This window comes from Ochotona curzoniae, unplaced genomic scaffold (genome assembly GCF_017591425.1).
Source record: "Ochotona curzoniae isolate NIBS_2020 unplaced genomic scaffold, NIBS_Ocur_1.0 scaffold_4763, whole genome shotgun sequence".
NCBI classification, from domain to species: Eukaryota; Metazoa; Chordata; class Mammalia; order Lagomorpha; family Ochotonidae; genus Ochotona; species Ochotona curzoniae.
The window spans coordinates 3231548-3253855 of NW_024467123.1; the positions used below are offsets into that span (position 1 = coordinate 3231548).

General features: G+C 45.9%; 1 protein-coding gene across 1 annotated transcript in view; it reads right to left on the reverse strand.

The window, feature by feature from the left end:
- Positions 1-22308, reverse strand: part of WDFY4 (WDFY family member 4) — a 227979-nt gene that overhangs the window by 152210 nt on the left and 53461 nt on the right. Inside the window, exons 13-16 of the mRNA XM_040970385.1 lie at positions 22198-22239; positions 9074-9167; positions 930-1144; positions 63-157 (exon numbers count right to left, since the gene is read on the reverse strand). Coding sequence (XP_040826319.1) covers positions 63-157; positions 930-1144; positions 9074-9167; positions 22198-22239 — 446 coding nt within the window. The remainder of the gene's footprint in view (positions 1-62; positions 158-929; positions 1145-9073; positions 9168-22197; positions 22240-22308) is intronic.

Genomic DNA, 22308 nt, shown 5'->3' on the forward strand with positions numbered 1-22308 from the left:
TTCCCTGTGGTTGACAATCCAACCCCAGGGATCCTATTCCCCGGTCTCTCCTTTGTCCTCACCTGAGTGGTCAGGAGGTCCTTGGAGTCCAGGACATGCACTGGACATCTTCATGGTGGTTGCAGAAGCTGGGTGAATGCCGAGTCCTAGGAACTGTCTGACGAGGGGAATGCAGAAGGGAACAGGTGAAGAAGACAGTCTTCCTCGCAGAAGTTCCTTAAAAGTTCCACCCTGCCCACTCCCCTCACCATCCAGGGCTCCCTGACACCTCCACGCATCACCTGTGAGGCCTGTCTGAATTTCTGCCGCCTGGCCAGAGAGCCCCCAAGTCCAGGCATCTCAAGTTTGTCCTGTGCCACACACACTTTATCATTGTCCCAATGCCCATGGCCTCTGCGCCGGTTCCTGGGCAATCAGCAGGGTGAGTTGCAGCTGCTGTGTGCCCCTCTAGGCAGAGGAGGGTCCTCAAGAGACTCCTGTCCTCCCAGCTGCAGCCTTTCCATCCTCTATCTTCTACACCTGCCACTCCCAGCGTGCCCTCCCTCCCTGTTGGTGTTCTGCAGAAGATGGTGGTCCAAGTTCCATCCCCTCCCTGCTGGGAGGCCCTGCAGCTGCCAGTGTCCAGTCCCCTGCAGCCATAGCCTCCCTCTCTACCGCTGGCTCTTGCAGCCATGCTTTCGGCCCTTCTCTCCTCATCTAGGGAGCCACAAGCCCCTTTTCTCATGCCACCCACCCCAGAGGCTGGGGCTGCCTTGGTGTTGTGGTCACTGGCACTTCTGGTCCATGGACTTCCAGCACTTAGAGCCAGACAAGTGAGGATGGGACATCAGGACACCTGTCCCTGTAGACTCCACAGCCCACTGAGGTGACCACCCCTCTCCCCAGCTATGCACAGGGTTCAACGGTGGTCTGTCCACAGCACTCGGTACCTTAGCACATCTGGCTCGATGGCCTGGGAAGCAAGCTTTTCAAAAATCCGGATGAGGTGTGAATGCAGGGATCCACTGCCGGAGGCCAGTACCCCACGGCAGGAGGTCATAAGTACCCTGAGCATGCCTGCCTCGCACATGATCTGGCGGTTCTTCTCGAATTTCACCAGGGACTGCAGGTGGCTCGCCAGGGAACACTGGATCTCTTCCGAGAGCTGAGAGGTGACCAGAGCAAGCAGTGAGCCCTGAGGCCAGATCTGACTTTCGTGGGCTCCTGATGTGTACCAGGAACCTGTCCACTCCCATCCCATGCCTGCTGCATGCCATTCATGGCAGGGGTCCCTTTGGGAGCCCTCTGCAATCACAGCAGGGATTCCCACCCCTGGGATTCCATCAGGCCCATACAGGGGAGGAGCTGCCAGGGTCATCTGTTGCAGAGGCCAACAGATGGGGACCAGCTGGTTTACCCCTCGGATGCATCATGCTTGATTCATCCTGCTTAAAAACCCAGGCTTGGGGCCATTCTCTGAAGATGGGGAGAGTCAGGCTGGTTTAGCCTGGTGGTTAAGGTGCCCGAGGTCTGTGACAGACCTTGCCACCATGCTCCTAATTCTAGCTTCCTGCTAAGGCAGATCCTAGAATACAGCAGTCCACATGAGAGGACTGGATGAGTTCTGGACCCAAAGCTCCAGTCAAACCCAGCCCTGGCATTTGAATACTGAACCGTTGCATGGAAGCTTTTTCATTATCTCTCACTCTCGATCACCTATTTTTATCAGTTCTATCTATGTAAGGCTCTCTCCCTGTCTCTTCATCTCACACATTAATAAACAATCAATTTAAAAAAAAAAAAAGATGGGACCCAGCGCAGTGGCGCAAGTCGTTAAGGTCCTCGCCTTGCACGCCCGGGATCCCAAATGGGTGCCGGTTCTACCCCAGCAGCCCCGCTTCCCATCCAGCTCCCTGCCTGTGAACCGGGAAAGCAGTCGAGGATGGCCCAGAGCTTTGGGACCCTGCACCCGCGTGGGAGACCCAGAAGAGGCTCCTGGCTTCAGATCGTCATAGCATCAGCCGTTGTGCTCACTTGGGGAGTGAATCATCGGACAGAAGATCTTCCTCTCTGTCTCTCCTCTCTGTATATCCGCCTTTCCAATAAAAACATAATAAAAATACATCTTTTAAAAAAAAGATGAGATCTGCTTCTGTAGGTGCAGTACTGGTTTGGGGACAGTTGACACTGGATGGTGGCTGTACCTCACCTTCCATGTGCTAGGGTCCCATATGGATGGGCACCAGTTCTAATCCCGGTGCCCTGCTTCTCATCCAGCTCCCTGTCTGTGGCCTGGGAAAGCAATCAAGGATGGCCCAGGGCCATGGGACTCTGCATTCCTGTGGAAGCCCTGGGGGGGGGGGGGAGAGGCTCCCATGCGGTTGCTTGGGGAATGAGTCATCAGACGAAAGATCTCCATCTCTGTCTCTCCTCCTCTTTGTATATCTGACTTTCCATTTTTTTTTTTAAAAAAAGTATTAGCTTCTATTAAAAGCAATAATAATGAAATAAGAAGCCAGTACCATGGCATATCAGGTGTAGCTGCTACCTAGGACACCTGCATCCCATCAAGGCACCAATTCCATGCCCAGCTCTTCCAATCCAGTTCTCCACCACTGCATCCAGGAAAGTAGAGGAAGGTACTCCAAGGCCTTGAGCTTTTGCATCCACATGGAAAACCTAGAAGCAGCTCCTGGCTTCTGACTTCAGTATGACTCAGTACTGAAATTTGGCCAGCATAAAATGTCACTGGAGTGATTTGGCTGGCAAGGTTCTTCTGCCAGGGGTCACTCTTGCTGCTTAGCCAACAGGCTGGCTCCCTGGTTGTCACCGACTCGGGGGACAGGACTTACTGTCTGGAGAAGGTGATCCGCCCCCCGGGAGCCTGAGCTCTGTGGATGGACACAAGCAGACCCAGGAGAATGGAAACACCTAGTGCTAACAGCAGCAGTCACCAAGCTGTCCACTTCCGCCACTCATACTGGGGACCAGGGGTCCCTGTGGCTCATACTGTCCCTCGGCACACCAGCCCCAGCTCCACCCTCTGCTCCACTTTCCTTGAAACAGATAAGGGTCATCAATTGTCTCACCTCCAACTGTCCCTCTCCCAAGATAGTCCCTACCTTACCGAAATATCATCACCATGTCCTACCAGCATGAATCAAAGTGTCACATCTACAGCCTCCAAGCTTTCATTACCAGCACTTCCCGTGCTAATTGGGGGACTCCTGGTTTCTTTTTGCTGTTTTGTTGTTTTATTTTTGTTTTCTCTTTCCCCAACTAGAACAGGAATACTTAAGACTCTAAATATGCCAAAGAAAATAAAGAAAAAGGAAAAAAAGTTTGCAAAAGAGAGAAATGCTGATCTTGCCTAATGATGCCACAAGTTTACTCCAAAATTGCTCGATACCCCGTAATGGAGGAGGGAAAATTGATCGCCCTCATTATCACTGCGACTCTGTCGATACCAATATTGCCTTGTTTTGAATAAAATGTGCTGGGATTTTTTTTTTCAATGTTGGTTCCAGTAAAATGGGGTTTTAGTGAAAATATGAGCAATGGCAGGAAACCAGTCTGGTCTCTGCCCCCTGCAGATGGATTGATTTTCATCACGCAGATGACTGGCGAGGCAGGAAAGGGGAGAGTGGTTCAATTAGGACTCTGTAAGAGCACGAGGTCACCCTGCTGGCGGGCAGGCTGCACCCGCGAGGCGAGGGATCATGGAGCCACCCGTGTTGCACGACACAGTGGGCATCTCTGTCCAACTGCACTCGGCAGGTGAGACTTCAAGTTTGTCCTCGTCTCACCCGAGGTGTTGATTCTTTTTCTCTTTTCCCACCTTCTCTTCTGATGCACAGGAATATGGTCCCAGAGCACAAAGTGAGCTGGGCCCAGTGGGAACCGCCAAAGAGGCTGAGGACGAAGTACATCCGCCCCAGTAGCCCTTGTCCCTTTAGCCGCACATCCGGACATCAATGGGAAGACCATCAGATGTGCAGCATCTGCTGCCCTGCCTCTGAAGTCACCAGCATGTGCTGGGATTGCAATGAGTCGTGTGTTCTTCATCTAGCTGTAATGTTCTTTATTTTAATGGTTTGGACAGAGCAGAGACAGATTCAGTGTGTGGCAAGTGACTGTGGCTTGGCCAACGCTTTCTTAGAATTAGCTCTCTTTCCATGTGGCCGTGAACTCCCCATGGTGCCACAGTCCCACACCCTGAAACACGCATCTGTGCTGCTGCCATGGCCTGGTGGGTCCAGGAGTCTGTGCTGTAAAGAGAAAACTCAGCTGCCACCCAATGAGCAGAACCACAGCCAAAGGACTTGGCTTGTAACCAAGACCAAGGTGTGTGTGTGTGTGTGTGTGTGTGTGTGTGTGTGTGTGTGTGAGCGGGCAGTGCCTGCTTCCAGTCTGCTTCCTTGACAAGTGAGGCCCACAGCAACAGTCCATGCTCCCTGGAAGCTGAAGGTCGCACATAGAAAGCCTGGTTTCCCACCCTCCCCTTGTGCCCCATGGCTCTCCAGGCACAAGGACGCTTTCCCACTTGGCTGAGTGCAGCCTGCCCCTCCTGACCGATGCTCCAAGTGGGAAATGTTCATTCCAAACCCGCTGCTTTGCTGAGCTCCTACTCATTACTCAGAGATGAGTCACACAGCCCTTCATCCAAACATGCTTTTCTGATTCCCAGCCCAGCATTGCGCCCAGGTTTCTGTCATGCTAAATGCCACACTGTCACTGATTTCCATCCGTCTATCAGTCTATGTATGTAACATATATCTATATCTTCTATAGTTTATCCATCACCTCTGTATCATTTATCAATTATCTATATCATTGATCTACAGCTACCATCTTATCAGCCTCACCTCAGCCCTCCCCTACCCCTACAACACTAGAACAACGGGAATATATTCAAGGGGTACGACTCAGTGAGAAAGAGCATAGGAAACAAAGAAACTCAACACATGTCTAATTCAACATATCTAATGGGTTTAACAAAGCAAGAATCCTACTTTCCCAGTGTCTGGTGGAGGAAATAGCTCTTTCCAAATGGCCTGCCCTAGTTCAAAGCTCCCCAGGGCTATTAACACTGTCAATATTTTAGTTACTTGAAACCCATACGATGAGTCTGCTGCGTCTGAAACCCAGGCTCATTCCAGAAAATGACACCAGATTTTCCAAATGGGGGCACTGATGGGTTGACAGACACACACAGCCCTGAACCCAATCTTCTCTCCATCCCATCAGACTGTGCAGGACGTTTCCATGGCAGCAGAACCCTCAGAGCAGCCTCCTGGTCTCTGGAACGCACTGACAATGACCTGAGGTGCAGATGGAGGATGCACAGTGGTCTCCCCAGTGTCTTGTCATGGTTCCCCATAACCTCCTACACCTGCCACTTTCCTGCAGGAAAGGGTGCCTAACAGAGTGGCAGGAGGTCAGGCATATATAGTGGCAAGGCCATCAGTTGGCAAGGTTATTAATTCTGTCACTGGATTGCTTCGAGTTTCAAATCTCCTTTTGCTAAACACAAAGATTGAAATTTACCTCGCAAAATTTTTGTCAAGAAGTGATAAAATGCCCATAGGGTTTCTGGCAACCAAACCACAGCAGTCCCACCAGCTTCTCACGTCACTGCGTTCTGCATACCGCACGAAGCACCCGGTTCCCCGCAACCATGAAGAGGCAGCATTGTCATCCCCACAGCCCACAGAAGCAGCACAGGATCAGAGAGGTCAGACAACTCTCCCAGGACTCTGGAACAGCTGAGGTTTTGACCACAGAGCCTGAACTCAACAGATGTATCTCTGACAATGAGGGTGGCATTGAGGAGGATGGGAAGCAAGACAAAAAAACACAGGGGAGTCTGACTTTCAAGGCCCTTCACAACGTGCTTTGGCTGACTTCCCCAGTGCCACCCATTCACTGCATTTCCTGCCCCTAGCCTGCCTTGTTGGAGGAAACCCTGACTCCCAGCTCTTGTGCCACTGTGACTCCTCAGAGGTACCCGACAGGTGTTTTGCAGTTAGTAACAAATGCAAACACATCCCTCTTGCTGATCTCGCATGGCCTGCATTCCAGCTCTGGTTCTCCCATACTGTGGGTTAGGGCTGTCATGTGCACACATGACTACCTCCCTGCTAAGCTCTGACAGGGGCCCCAGCCCCGGAGGAAGGGTAGAGGCATTGGGGCTTGGACATCCCTCCTAATGCAAGTGGGAGGTCCAACCCACATCTACATCCCTGTCGAAAGTCCCTCATGGCTCTTCAGTGGACCAGAAAGCTATCTTTCTTTGCAAGAAGTTATTTCTTTCTGGTACCAACTCAGCTCCAAGAAAACTGAGCTAGACTCCATTTTTTTGCCTTGAACTCAGGAAAAACCCTACCACCAGCTTTTAATTCTGCCTCTGGCACCAGAGGTTGAAGGTAAGCTAGATTTTCTGCTTCCAAAAGCAGCTCCCAGGGCTTGCATCATCTTAAAAGGGAGAAACACAGCCTCCCCATCGAGGTGTGACTGGATCAAACCGAGTCCAACCACAGTGGGTAAGAAACCAGAAAAGGACACACTCAGAGGTTTACTAAAGCCGTGGTCCCTAAGATGACACCTATGCCTTGGGAGGAACAGCATGTGAGTTATGTAAACTGTGTAGGCAATCATGGAGTGTGAGGAACTGGCTAGCAGATCTAGGAATGACAGCGACTCACTTTGTATCTTTTAGTAACACTGCCATCTACTGAAATTCCCATTCCTTTGCTACACTCACACCTGCAAAAAGCCTGCAGTCATTTCTGCCTCGGCATTTTCCTGTGTGGTCTCATTTCTCATTCGATTTACTGTTCTATTCGGGCTTACAAGGATTCCCTCAACCCCCTGTTCAGAAATCAATTACTGTAATTATCCGACGTTTAATAGCTGCTGATTTAGCATCTGCGGAATCACACCAGTATGTTTCATTTGCACATTGCGCAGACACCAAGGAAGACTCAGACTCTTTCTCAATTACATATGATGACTTGAATATGGAAAAAGTATGGTGCCAAATGGAATTCTCATTTGCATACTTAATTTGTCCAACTACCCTCATGGAATGAGTGAAGAGTGGAAGTTCCCCCACACAGAAAGGTGGCAGCTCACGAGTTTTATCCAAAACCCAGGCTCATCTTGCGGAGATCGCACCTGCATTATGAGTGAGTAAAACTCACTGCCTGCTCTGTGTCACTTCAGGTGTCCCTGTTGCGGTGGATTTGTGCTGAAGGCATTGCTCAGCCACTATTTGCCCAAGAGAACTGTCTAAGCCACTGGTGTGGTCATTACCACTGCAAAGACCTTGGCTGCATTCTGTTAAGTGCAGGCAAGCAAGCCAGATGTCCTCACCAGGTGACGGCTCCTGGCAGAGTTTGTGATGGTCCTACATCAGACACAACTGGGTCCAGGTCCTGGGGCAATCGCAGAACATTCCTGAACCTCAAGCACCTGCACTTCCAAGAGCCAGTGTGGAAATGTGAGAGTCTTCTTCTCTCGGCAGAGATAACTGCAGTGGGCACAAGTTAACGCTCTACCCCAGCAAACCTTGTCTTGAATACCCAGGCAAAGAAGGCAAGCTCCCAGGTTTTGGACAACTCACTGACTAAAAGACCAAACTGCTGTGAAGAGACACTAATAAATCTAAAGTGGTCCCTTTTCCTTTCTTAAAAAAAAAAAAATGTATTCATTTGTGAAGGGCTAGAGCTTCCTTCTGCTGGTTCATCTCTCCAATAACTGCAATAGCTGGGGCTGGGAGCTGAGGACTCAGCCCAAGCCTCCCAGGTGTGTGGCAGGAATCCAGTGACTGGGGGGATCCTGACTGCCTCCAAGAGTCAGCATGAGCAGGGAGCTGGAGCCAGCAGCAAAGCTGGCAACAGAACCCAGCTGCTCTGATATCTGACCCCACTGTAGCACATTTTCCAGGTCTTCATCAACTCCAGTGTCCTTGTCTGAACTTCTGGAACATGTGTTCTGCTTGGACGGACCTAGACTCACCGCTGACCCTGTGCCTTGCTGCTGCGTGAGCCCTTGTCATCCTGGCAGTGTGCATCCATCTCTGAGGAGGTCACTCAGCCCCTCCCTTTAGACGTTCCCCGCGCCCAGCTCCTCCCCAGACGGCTTCCTCCGGTGGCACCTGTCCGCAGGCAAAGCCCCTCCTACTTGCTGTTCTCCACCAAACAAGCCTGGGACACCTTGTCAGCACAGACATACCTGTGTGTATCATTCCCACTCCCTTGAGAGAGGTATTTTGGCACCCTTGGGAAACTTCATCCCACACTGCCTGCTCAGCTCCCTTCTTTGCCCTGCACTCACTGCCTGTAGTAAGCTGCTCCCCTCTTGGTTTGTCTTCCAAGGCTCTGCTTAAACATCACCAGCTAAGAGGCAGCCTCCCTGGTCTCCACCCCATCACACCCATTTAGACTGGGTCAGGCCTGTCCCCTCTTACTTCCCTCCCATTGGCTCCCTCACCACCTTGCTTCCTCCTTACTCTCCCTCATCACTTTTGGTAACTGCATCTATTTTTGAGGATCTTTACTTTATGTAGCCACTCCCCTTCCCCCCACCTCCACCCTTACACCAAGTGCATCCTCTGTGGACAATTCCTATTTTGCCCGTTGCACTAGCCTGTATTCATTTCCTACAAGGAGCACAGGCCCAAGGCCTCAGTGGGCACCCTGGGGACTGACAAACATACAGGTGGCAAATGTCCTCCAGTCCCCCATCCCAGTGCCCAGTGCTGTGTTTAAGCACCTGAGACTCATGAAGGTTTAAGTGCTGCTTTTTTTTTTTATCTCCATAGGTTGGTTTTTTTGTTGTTGTTTTTTTTTTGGGGGGGGGGAGTTGTTTGTTTATTTGTTTGTTTTGTCCTGCTGTTGTTTCTGGAAATTCTTTAGTTAACAGAAGTTACCTGCCTTGCATGGCCCGGGAAAGGTGGTGACCACCCAATCCAGGACCCAAAACCTACTGAAGGATGGCCCCATTAGCACAGAATACTGAGGGCAACAGAACAGAAGACATTCGGGGCCACTGGGATAGGTCACAGGACAGAGACAAATTTGTCGAGAGGTACCTCTGGGTGGTCTTCATGGTACAGCCGAGGCAGCAGTCCCACCATAACACACACCATCCCAGGGTGCATGATCACAGTCTCACCTTCCTCGGTCCTGCAGAGACAAGGAAAGTGGGACTTCAACATACGCCTTGCACATCTCTTCCCTCTTTTCGCAGAACTTTCTGGATCTTTCTTTGCAGGATAGATCATGAAGCACCTTGATGACCCTGAAGGGCACCATCTGAGCTTGGTTTTCTCCAAATGGCCAGAGACATCAGCCATGCCACCCTTTCTTCCTACAGGTGTGAAACACCACCTCTTTGCACCAAGGTGCAATGCCTGGCTCCTCGTTGATGCTCAGCAGACAGGAGCGCCCTGGTCTCCGTTCCCTCCCTTCGCAGTTCATCTGGGTGATTCCTTCAGCAGTGGCAACAGCAGTGGCAGCCAGGCACAAGAAACCTCCTCAGAGCACAGGTGAAATCTCACTCATCTCCGCTCTTTTTTCTCTCCCCTAAAGGCCCAGAGACAAGGAGGGGAGTGACTGCTGGGATCCAGGGTGGACCAGGAAGAGAATGAAGAAAAAGAGGCCGAAGAGCGTATGGCCACCAGGTGGTGAGTCACCACTGAGCTCAGTTCTAACTGTGGATGAGTGGATTTTGAACCCTAACTTGGGCAAACCACCATTCAGGACTGGCTTCTGAAGGAGGCAAAACCTCTGAAAGCTGAACTAGCACTGGAACACAGCACACAGAAGGGGGCAGAAATATGCGGTCTAAACCCAGCTGTATCTGCTAGAACCAAATAAGTGATACACCCCCTATGGTGCTGCCAAGAGCCAGCGTTCCTTTGAACATCCCAGATCTCCAGGATACAACCTGACATGGCTCAACATAAAACAAACCATGGAAACACCATCATCTCACACGAGGGAAAGACAGCCAACAGATGCCCTTGCGAAAATGACACCGGACATGGACTTAATAGACAAAAATGCTTTACGTTTGTTAATAGTAAAAAAAATTAAAAAGAAAAAAAAAACTCCAAGAAAGAAAGAATCCAACAACAAAGAATAGAATGCAAATTTGGGAACTAAAAAAAAATCGTTTTTAAAAGACTCATCGAATGAAAACAACCAGAGATAGGAGAAAGAGCCCCATGGATTTGAAAATAGATCAGCAGGAATTGCCCAATCTAAATCACAAGGAGGAAAAATCTTTTTAAATGAACAAAGCTTCATACATGTGTCACAATAGCTAAAGAACTAAGGTTCCTGACACTGGAGTTTCATAGGAAGTGGAGGGAGAGTTTGATAGTGCCATACTGTTTTGATTACTGTAACGTTCTAATATCCTTTTAAAGGTTTATTTAGCAATCGATTTAAATGACAGAGTGACAGAGACCGGGAGATAGGGACAGAATGACAGAGAGTGACAGAATGCTTTCCCATATGCTAGTTCATTCTTTATTCCCAAAATGTTTGGGGAAGCTGGGAAGCCAGTGTTGTTTTGGCCCAAGCCAGAAGCTCAAAACACCATCTATGTCTACCATATGGATGGCAGGCACTCAGCTCTGGGTCATCACCTACTGCCCTCCTAGGCACATGAACAGGAGGCTAGATGAGAATCAGAGAGGCTGGGACCTGAAGGGGCGCACTGACATGAAACAGGGCATCCTAAGCAGGGCCGTAACAATGGCTCCACAACAAATACCCCAGTATTATCTTTTAAAATACAGTAGTGTGACAGTGCTTGCTTTGTTCCTTTTGCTCAGTATCGCTGTGGTTACTAAGGGTCTTTCACCGTTACACACACACACATTTTAGCAGTGTTCTTTTCTAGCTGTGTGAAACACATCCTCAGCAATTTCATAGGGTTTTCACTGAAATCACAAACCACTTTTAGCATTGTGGACGTTTCCATGACACTGATTGTTCCAATCCACGAACAACGGATGTCTTTGCAAAAGTTCGGTTGAGAAGAAAAAAAAAAAAAGTTTTGAAAATTTTCAGTCATCCTTTCTTCAAATTAAGAGAAACACACAAGCTTAAAGATTCAAGATAAAATCCAAACGAAATAAACAAAGAAGTTAATCCGCAATTAATCAACAGTTGAGCCCTGATGACAACACCTTGTGAAGGCAGCCACAGAAAGCAACACGTCGCATAGAAGGGCAACAATCCAGGTGAGTGTGGGTCTTTTCTTGAGAAAGCTGAAGGCAGAGGAACACAACAGACTTTAAGTGCTGTAAAGAAACATGAAGAACTGGGTCCCTGGGCGGCTTGGTCGTTTAGCAGGTAAAATCATAGCCTGTAATGTCGGCAGCCCACATGGACAAGGATTCCTGTATTGCCACTTCACTTACAATCCAACTCCCGGCTAATGTCCTGAGAAAAGCAGCAGCAGATGGTCCAAGTAGCCTTTGCTACTCGTGTGGGAGACCTGGATGAAGCTCCTGGCTTCAGCCTGGCCCAGTAGTGCAGGTCATTGCACCCATCTAAGGAATGAACCAATAGATGAAAGATCTCTCTAACTCTGACTTTCAAATAAACGAGTAATTTTCTTTTAAAAAATGTCATATTCAGAAAAAAAAATATCTTTCAGGAATAAATGCAAAATAAGCACAATTCTAGATGAAGGAAAAAGGATCATCTCCTATTGACAAATTTGTTGTAAAAATGATACTTTTTATTGTTCAGATCGCAGGAAAAAATAGCAAAAGGCAATTTGCTACTTGGGCTGGAGAAAGAACATTAGGAGCAATCAGTACTGAAATAAATATTATACAGCGTGTTCTCCTTTTAAGTTCTTAAACATTTGTATAATGGTTGACAACCAAATTGTATTAGACGTCTTACACACAGGACAGCATAGGGGAGGATACAGGGATTTGCCAGACTTGTAGAATCCATCTGAAGTAGTAAAATATTAATTGTAAGTCTGTTAAAAGTCAAGTATAGATATTGCAATCTTTTTTGCAAGTATTAAAATAAAGTAGCCAAAAAAAGTATAAGTGGAAAGTTCAGTAAATAAACCCAAATTAAATGCTACAACATACTTTAAAATCCCCACAGAAAGGCAGACAAAAACCAACAGGGGAACCAAAACGAGAATGCAAATAATGAAATGATAGTATTATCTAAATGTAACTACATCAATAATTTCATGAAATGATTATTAAACAGATGCCTTTGGAATAGAAAAATAAAAAAAAAAAAACAAAGATCCATGCCATCAATTAAATATAATCAGATAGATTGGTTAAGCGTAAAATGTATACCATGCTAGGACTAATCGAAAGGAAGCTAGCATTAATCCAAAGAAAGATTCTTTTACTAATATCAGAGACAGCACGCTTCTGAACAGGATAATTCCAAGGAATAAACAGATGGCATGAAGCAGTGGTCAACAGAGGCATAATAACCAAAACCCCATACACATGTCACTGAGCATCAAAACTCAAAAAGAAAAACTTGCTGGACTGAAAGGGGCAATGGCCCAATCCCCAACTGTACTTCAGGACTTCAGTTCTCTTTCACAGTGTCCGATGGAAAAAGAACAACAAGAAACCCATCCAAGGGAAGAGCTGAATAGTCATGACCATCATCAAAAGCTCTACCCAAAGACTGAGACTCTGTATGCTCTTGGAGGAATTCTCACAGAACACTCATCGCGACAGGCTATGCCCTGAGTCGAGAACCAAATGTGAGAACACTTCAAAATAAATAAAATCACACAAACTACGAACTAAAGCGGAATAATAGCATGATAAGCTCTGAAGCCTCCAAGTGCATGGAAGTTAGACATATTTCTAAACACATTATGAGTCAAAGAGAACATTTTAAGAATCAATGTAGGGAGCCAGCATTGTGGCACTGCGGGTTAAGCTACCACCGGCAATGCAGGCATTCTATATGGTTCCCAACCCTGCTGCTCTATTTCTCATCCAACTCCCTGCTATGCTAGGAGGAAAACAGAAGGTGCTCCAAGTTCTTGGACCCCTGCACCTATGGGAGAGACCTGAAAGAAGCTCCTGGCTTCGAGTTCCTAGCTAGGGACTGGCCCAGCCTCAGCTGTCATGTGGTGAGTGAATCAGAGGACAGAAGATCTCAGTCTCCCCCTCTGTCTCTCTCTCCCTGTGTAAACTCTTTCAAATGAATACATCTTTTAAAAAGAAAAATAAATAAATAAGTGTCTTGAACTTACAAGGATATACATAGGGATGCTTATAAGAAGTTGCTAACGCAGCATTGAGAGGGAAGTTTATAGAACCAACTGCTTACACATTATGAGAGACAAAAAGGCAACGATGGAAGATTCCATCTTCGGATGTTTTTATCAAAAGAGAAAAACAAACACAAATCAAGCAGAAGAAATGCAATAATAAACATAGCCCCCCAAATCAATGTAATTAAAAACTGGAAAAGAGAGAGAGAGAAAATAATGGAAGTCTGGCTCTTTGAAAGCCTTTTAAACATTGAAAAATCACTAGCTAAGTTATTAGCAAAGCAAAAGGAGCGAGGACAGGAGCTAGCCAGGTCAGCGACCAAAGTGATCATGCCACAGACCCCGCAGACATCACAACAACAAGAAAATCCGGCAAACGATTCGGGCCCACAATTCGAAAACTCAGATGAAACGGACTAATCCTTTCAAAGCCACGAACAGTCCAAACCCAAGCAAAAGGAAATGAATAGTCTGAATAATTTATAGCGATTGCAAGAAGTGAATCTTAGAGTTAGAAACCTTGCCGCAAACAAGACTCTGAGTCCGGTATCTTGAATGCTGAATTCTACCACACACTGCTCAGACGAATCAGGCCGAGAGTACACGACTTGCACAAAATGTAAGAGAAAAGGAATGCTTCCCCAATCATCTGATGAAGCCAGAGTCAGCTTGATGGCAAAGGCAGAGAGATGGCACCGGAAAACCACACACCAATGTCCTTCATCAGGACAAAAATCCTTGGCGCAAAAATCCTCAGCAAATGATTTGCAAAGCAAATCTAATCATGAAATAAAGAAGGCATTGTGACCAACTGGGCTTATCACATACATTGCACATTCGATATTCAAAAAGACTGGTCAGGGCAGCCCGTAATACCGAGAAACTCAAGAAGGAAATCATGTGATCACATAATGTAATACAGAAAAAGCACTTGAAAGATTTAATGTGATTAAAAAAAAAATCTTGGTACATTAAAAATAATCTTTTTTAAAATAAAGATTTATTTATTTTTATTGGAAAGCCAGATATACAGAGAAGAGGAGAGACAGAGATAGAAGATCTTGCATCCAATGATTCACTCCCCAACGGTTAGAGCTGAGCCAATCCGAAGCCAGGAGCCAGGAGCTTCTTTCAGGTCTCCCATGCAGATGCAGGGTTCCAAAGCTTTGGGCCGCCCTCGACTGCTTTCCCAGGCCACAAGCAGGGAGCTGGATGGGAAGTGGAGCTGCCAGGATTATAACCAGCGCCCATATGGGAACCCGGGCGTGCATGGTGAGAACTTTAACCACTACGCTATCGCACCGGGCCCCATTAAAATAATCTTGCACAGTCTGCTAATAGGTGTCAACAACAGCAACATAGATGTTATTTATTCGATGGAGAAAGACTGGAAACATTCTCCTAGAATTAAGAAGGAAAAGGGGATCTACTCCTCTCCAATCCTTTTCAACATCATACGGGACCCTGCAGGTTGGAAAGGAGCAATAACGTCATCCCCATTCACAGGTGATGTCACTGTCTACATATGTATTTAAAACAAAACAAAACAACTCCTAGAATACTTAACTTCAGCAACTTCACAGCACATGGAGCCTACTTATGAAAAATGAAATAAATTGCAAGTGAAATAAGAAAATAAGCTTTAATATCATTTGGAATAGTGCTAAAAAATTGAAATACTTAAAAATGTAAGTTTAAATCTAAGCAAGTGTGAGCGTCTGCTTCTGCTGAATACTCTAGACTGGTGAAGGAAATCAAAGGCTGAAGATACAGAGAAACGCAGTGTCTACGGGCTGGGCTATTCAACAGAGTTAAGTTTTCGGTTCTCTTCAACTCGTATTCATTCTTTAATTATAATCAAAAATCCCAGCAGGACATTTTGAAGGTACAGGCAAGTTGACATGTATATGATACGATACTGGGATATACAATGATACGGGAACAGAAGTTGCCCAAGTAAAACTGAGAAGGAAGACATTTGGAGGACTGAGGTTAGCTTCTGGGATGACCTATCACATGACATAGCAATCAAGGTGTGGAGTACGGCTAGACACGCGGGTCAACAGAGCAGAGACTAGAACAAGTGCCACACTGTTACAATACTGTGCAACACAATATGGGGCCAGCGCTGGGGTGCAGCGGGTGAAGATGCTCCCATAGGAACACCAATGCTTGTCCTGGCTGCTTCACTTCCAATCCAGCTCCCTGTTTATGCTCCTGGGAAAGGAACGGATGACAGACAGTCCACATGTTTAGGTCCCTACCAGCCACACAGGAGACCCACATGGAGTTCTCAGCTCTTGGTGGCGGCCTGGTCCAGCCCTGGCATTTGGAGCCCTATAGGAAGTGAACTAGCAGATAAAGATCTCTCCTTCTTCGTCTAACTCTACTTTTCAAAGAAATAAATAAGAATATCTTTTGAAAAAAAAAGTAATTATATGTTGTAAAGAGATAATTGTATTTGATTACTAAATCAGTATAGAAATTGCATCTAATGACTTATACTTAATTAGGATTCTAATTATTAAAGTATTGCATTAAATCACATTTAAAAATCCTAAGGCCTTTCCAATATTGATTGGAAAGCATGTACAGATATTGCTTAAACATCACTAAGGTGCAAGTTAAATTATTTTAGAGTAATCATTAAAAAGCTAGTCATTGAGACACTCAGTTACATTATATTGGAGGAAAATTACAGTCAAATAGTTGAAGATCTAAAAAAAAATGGCTTAAAAAGGCAAAAGGGAAATATGCAAAGTGGCAATCATTGTAAATTACTGGTAAGTGTAACGATATAAACAAATCACACTCCCCAGTTAGATGACAGGAGATGTCCCATTGGATTTGTAAACAAAATGAAACAAAAACAGTTCTCTGCCATTCTAAGAGGAAGATCTAAAGCATCCAGAAACTCAAGGGTTAAAATTAAAAGACCGGCGGAGAGTGAGGCAGAATAACCTAGGCGTACCCGGAATGCCAAAGCAATCTTATCCTTGACTGCAAAAATAGACTTAAGGCAAACTGTACTACTACAGAGAAAACTGGTTCCGTACAACGACGACATGGTAACTTTATAAGATGATGTAACAACACGAAATACGCAGGATGCTTCCGGCCTGGCACATCAATAAAGACGGAGAAGTGGACATTCCCACCTCGATGGCGAGAGATTCTTGATGTATCTTTCCCAATACATGCTATGTTGAGCAGATTGAAAAAAAAATTCCCGATGTGAGAAATTTGAATGAAATCATGGGTAAATTTAATGTAATGGACACAGACAGGATATCAAACCTAGTCATGACTAGAATGCCCTCTTTTCCAACCACGCATGGGAAATGGATCAAAGATTCCCACCTTGAGACCATGAACTCCACCTCAACTGGCTGCACAGAGCGAGAATCCTATAGCCCATTTCTCCTCTCCCAGGAAAGTTAGAAGTCAGGAACAAAAAGATGGCCAGAAACCCCCAGCATTAAAAAGTCCAAATGCATACAGAAAAAAAAAATATTTACTATAAATAAAACGGGAAGTGAAACCAATAGGGAACTGAGAGGTTCCTATTTTACAAAAGGAGACTGGAAATTGATCTCCTGATTGTCCAGGTTAGTATCAGTTCCTAGGACCAGTGCTGTGGTGCAGCACATTGGCCTGCCAGTTGGGACACCCACGACTCATTATCAGTGGGCTGGTTTCAGTCCCTGCTACTCTGCCTGCTAACGCACCTGGGAGGCAGTGGGTGACGGATCACGGACTCGGGTTCCTGACACCCATATCAGAGACCAGGACACAACTGCTTGCTTCTAGGCTCAGGCTGGCCCAGCTCTGCCTGTTGAGCAGCCATTTGGGGAAAGATCAGCAGACTAAAGCTCGCTCTCTCTCTCTCTCTGACACTCTGCCATTCAACAAATTTTTTTTTTCCCCAAAAAAACTATCAAGTTAAGAGGACAAAATAAAAAGAAAATTAAGTAGAAGATCAGGAACAGAGTTTGGCCTGTAGGACACATTGAAGGGGCAAACAATTCACCAGCAAAAATACTAAAAGGAGAGAGAGAAGTGAGTGGCTCAGTGTTGGGGAAAGGAGGTGGTGACAGCTGCACGACGAACAGAAAAGAATCAGAGGTGTCCCGAGCAGCTTCCGCCACTGACATTAAAAGTTAGATGAGAAAATAAACTGATTGAAAAAGCAGCTCAGCAAGAATAAACAGAAATTTAGACTCAGGACACTAAATCTCCAAGAACACGCCAGAACTCCTGGGGTCTTATTGGCACGTTCCTACGACGTGACTAAAAAAGACACACCATCTTTACATAAACTCTTCTGGAGAACAAATGAGGAACTCTACCAATTTGCATGATGAGAAGGACATAAATTTACAGTCCAGCAAAGAACGTGAAAGGTTCTCCGATAAACACACCTTCAAAAATCCCTCTTTAAAAAAAAAAAAAACTCACTGGGTAGGGAGAATCAAGATGGCAAAATAGGGTAAGGACACATTTAAACGGATGGAGAAATATTTAATCAGGATGAAGGACAGAGGACACATTCCAGGAAATAGGAGAGGACAGAACAACAGCAGAGGGGTACCTGGAGACTGACAGACACAGGAAAGCAGCGGGCACAGCGGTGTGGTGTCGCAGTGACCAATATTCCAGCGGCATTCAGCTAACGGCGATCTGAACTCCACCAGCAGCCAGAAGTTCACCAGCAACCAGGTGGGAAGGGACTTTCACTGGGAGCTTGGGAGGTGAACCCAGACGGGGAACTGTCCATCCTGCTGGTCCGTTTGATTTGACCAGGAGCAGAGACAGAGCAGCAGATCCCAGACGGACAGTGCGAGAACAGGGTGGATTTCACAGCCCAGTCAGCCCCCTAGAGCCGAGTTGGGCCCCATTTTGCGTAAGGAGGAAAGGGCAAGGGAAAGGACTGAGCATACACTGAGCTGGGAGTGAACTCATTTCTGACGCAGTGAACTGCAGCAACGTGGCATTCTAAAGGTTCCACCCGGGGCAGGTCCGGGTAGCGCTCAGACCTGACGGCCAGCAGATCAAGAACTGTAGCGCTGGTACGTCAGGCGCCGTTTTGCGGACTGTGGCAAATGCTTTAGGACTGCCGGGACAACAGTGAACTGCGCATGTGCTGAGCTCGCGAGAACTCACCGAGTTTTGTGGATTGAAATGCTCCCACAGGAAAATAATACCGACTGTGACATTGTACAGGTCAAAATAGGTCCGTGTGGCACCCAGACCTAACGGCCAACAGGTTCCGGCAAGATCAGCACCACCAACAAACTAGGTATATATGACACGTGGTGTCTCCCTAATCTTGGGACCTGCTCCAACTGGAAGTGGGAGAAAGGTTGCAGAGACAATGGTGCAGCCTCAGCACAGTATCACAGGAGGTGGAAAGTGGTGAGCCAGGAGCTGGCTGTGGAGACCACAGTGCAAATCTAACATAAGAACCCAGACCTAGGGGCCCGGCGGCATGGCCTAGGGGCTAAAGTCCTCGTCTTAAACGCGCCCCAGGATCCCATATGGGCACCGGTTCTAATCCCGGCAGCTCCACTTCCCATCCAGTTCCCTGCTTGTGGCCTGGGAAAGCAGTCGAGGACGGCCCAAAGCCTTGGGACCCTGCACCTGCATGGGAGACCTGGAAGACGTTCCTGGCTCCTGGCTCCGGTTCGGCACAGGCACAGCACCAGCCGTTGCAGTCACTTGAGGAGTGAATCATTGGACGGAAGATCTTCTATCTCTGTCTTTCCTCCTCTCTGTATATCTGACTTTGTAATAAAAACAAATAAATCTTTAAAAAAAAAAAAAAACCCAGAACTGGAACTTGCTGGAGGGAGTGGCACAAGTGGCTACAAGCAAAGAGTTGTGTGCCAACTGCAGTAAGTAAAATCGAACTGCAGACCTGTAGGTAACACAGCTTAGAAACCTGCCCCAAGGAGAAGACTCTGCTAACCAGAAGTACAATGACCAAGAGCAAAAGAAGAGACAGAGGCACAATGAATATTACTGAAAACTCCCCTGCAAAGGAGCAAAACCCTATGCCAACATCAGAGTTAATTGAGGAAGACATCGAGAAAATAGGGCACACAGAATTCATAAAACTCATTTTCAAGCTTCTAATCAACAACGAGAAGCACATACAAGAGCTCAAAGAATTTAAGGAATATTTTACACAAGCAATAGCAGCAATAAAGCAAATCAAGGCTGATGTATCCGAAATTAAGAACACAGTAGCGTTGGGCCTGGCACGATGGCACAGTGGTTAAGGTCCTTGTCTTGCACGCACCAGGATCCCATATGGGCGCTGGTTCTAATCCCGGCAGCCCCGCTTCCCATCCAGCTCCCAGCCTGTGGCCTGGGAAAGCAGTTGAGGACGGCCCAAAACCTTGGGACTCTGCACCCGCATGGGAGACCCGGAAGAGGCTCCTGGCTTCGGATTGGTTCAGCTCCAGCCGTTGCGGCCGCCTGGGGAGTGAACCATCAGATGGAAGATCTTCCTCTCTGTCTCTGCTCTCTGTATATCCGCCTTTCCAAAAAAAAAAATTCTATAATAATATGATATGAATAAATGAAAATGATGTGATTCTCCCAATATCATATTCAATCAGCAAAATATAAAATCTTATAATTTGTCAAAAAAAAACAGTAGCGCAAATTAAAAATATAGTTGAGAGTCTCCAAAATAGAATGAAGCAAGCAGAAGAAAGAATCTCAGAATTGGAAGGTATTTCCTGCCATCAGGGAGAAGCAAACAAAAAGCTAAAAGCAGAGGTGAGTCAGGCCAAAAAAAGTATTCAAGAATTGAAAGACACTATTAAGAGGCTAAATATAAGAGTTATGGGAGTCCCAGAAGGTGCAGAAAGAGAAACTGGTTTTACAAATATATTTAATGAAATAATAAAGGAAAATTTCCCTAATCTAGAGAAAGAATTGGGAAACAAGATCCAGGAGGGGCACAGAACTCCCTACAGGCCTGATCAAAAGCGATCTTCACCAAGACACATGATCATTTAGCTCTCTTCAATCGAACATAAGAAAAAGATCTTGAAATGTGCATGTGAAAAAAATCAATTGATAGTTAAAGGAATGCCAATTAAACGCACAGGAGATCCCTCAAAGGAAACTCTACAGGCTAGAAGAGAACGGAGTGACATATTCCAGATTCTAAAAGAAAAAAAAAATTGCCGGCTTTAGATAACATATCCAGCAAAGTTTTCTTTTGTCTTTGAAAATGAAATAAAATTCTTCCACAGTAAAGAAAAGTTAAAAGAATTTGCCTCTTTCAAACCTGCTCTACACATGATACTTCAAGATGTTCTCTTGACAAAGAAAAGGAATAGCACCAAACAAAACCAAAGGCAAATGGAAAGAACATCCCAGTAAAACGATAACAGAAGACTAAACCATTGAACAACCAATTCTTAAAATGACAGGACCAAAGTACCTCCCATATACATTAACCCTAAATGCAAATGGCTTAAGCTCAATCAAACGTCATAGAATTAGTAGACTGGATTAAAAAACAAAGCCCATCTATTTGTTGTTTAGAAGAGACACAGTTCACCAACAAAAATCAGTGGAAACTATATCGCATGGGTTTCGATGTTATCTGTATGTTTCATCTCTTCAAAACACTTTCTTATGATTAAATTCTTCAATGACTCATAGATCATACAGTAGCATCATTTTCTGCAAGAAGGTTCTTAATTTTCATTTCTTCAGCTACACGTTAATCATTTAGTAGCGTGTTGTTTAACTTCATGGTGTTGTTAATTTCTTTTTTCTTCCTGGTATTGATTTTGTTTTGTGGCTTTTCATTTAAGGGGATGTATAGTAGCTGTGTAATGAAGACTGTCATATCTAGTAACATGTTATTTAACTTTTGGGCATTGTAACTTTCTATTTTTGATTTTGTATTATGACTTTTCATTTGAGATGGAGACTAACATATCTAGATGTGAGGATACAATGTAGTATGCATTTCTGCTTCCAGACTAAGATGGACTTACAATGAAACTGTTTACTATATCTTGACAATAGGATGCTGGACTCTCTGCCATTGTCCATGCCCACAATGATGGACATATGATTGTGTATGAAGAATTATACGTTAGTAATGATGTAGAACAACTAGGTGTGTGTGGGGGGGTTGGAGGAATTGGGGTTGGGATAAGGGAAATACCAGGAACCTATGGAACTGTATCATAAGATGACAATAAATAAATAAATAAACAAACAAACAGACTATTTTTAAAAAGCTCACTGGAACTGGTGTTGTGGCATAGCTGTAAAGCAGCCACTGTGGCACCAGGACCCTATATGAGTGCCCGTTCATGTCCCTGTTGCCCCACTTTCTGGCTCCCAGCTCCTGGTAAAGTAGTGAAGAACAGTCCAGGTACTTGGGTCTCTGCATCCCATGGCAGATCCAGAGGATGCTCCTGGCTTCAGATTGGCCCCACTCTAATAGGATTATGGCCGTTTGAAGACTGAACCGGCAGATGGAAGATCTCTCTCACTTGCTCACTCTCCCCTTTCTCTCTGTAACTTTGCCTCTCAAGTGAATAAATGTTTTTCTTTTTAATTAAACAATAGAAACAGCTCATCTAACTCAGCAACATATAGATCAAGAAAGAGTTGACTTGTGCAGGATTGCAAGTTCAGGAAACCTATGAATTACTCAGATTTACAAGTGAAGCAAACTGAAACGCCCTCTTCAGATGTGGAGGTTGAAGGTCCATGCCTTCCACTGTCAGTCTCCAGCACAGAAATTCTAGCAGTGAGAACTCTCGCTGGATAAGAACAGACATGACACACATTGGAATATGAGTCTTTTGCCATTTCTGCATTGGAGGAATGAAAACAGACCACGGTGATGACTGCCGTGTCCTGTTGTTGCCCCTTCACACCCCACTACAGGCCTTTGGGGGCATGACTGTGCCGTTACTTCTGTGTTACACAAGTGAAAGGAAAAGGTTATTTCCTAAGTCTGCCCCCACTAAAGGGTGTGGCTTCCGA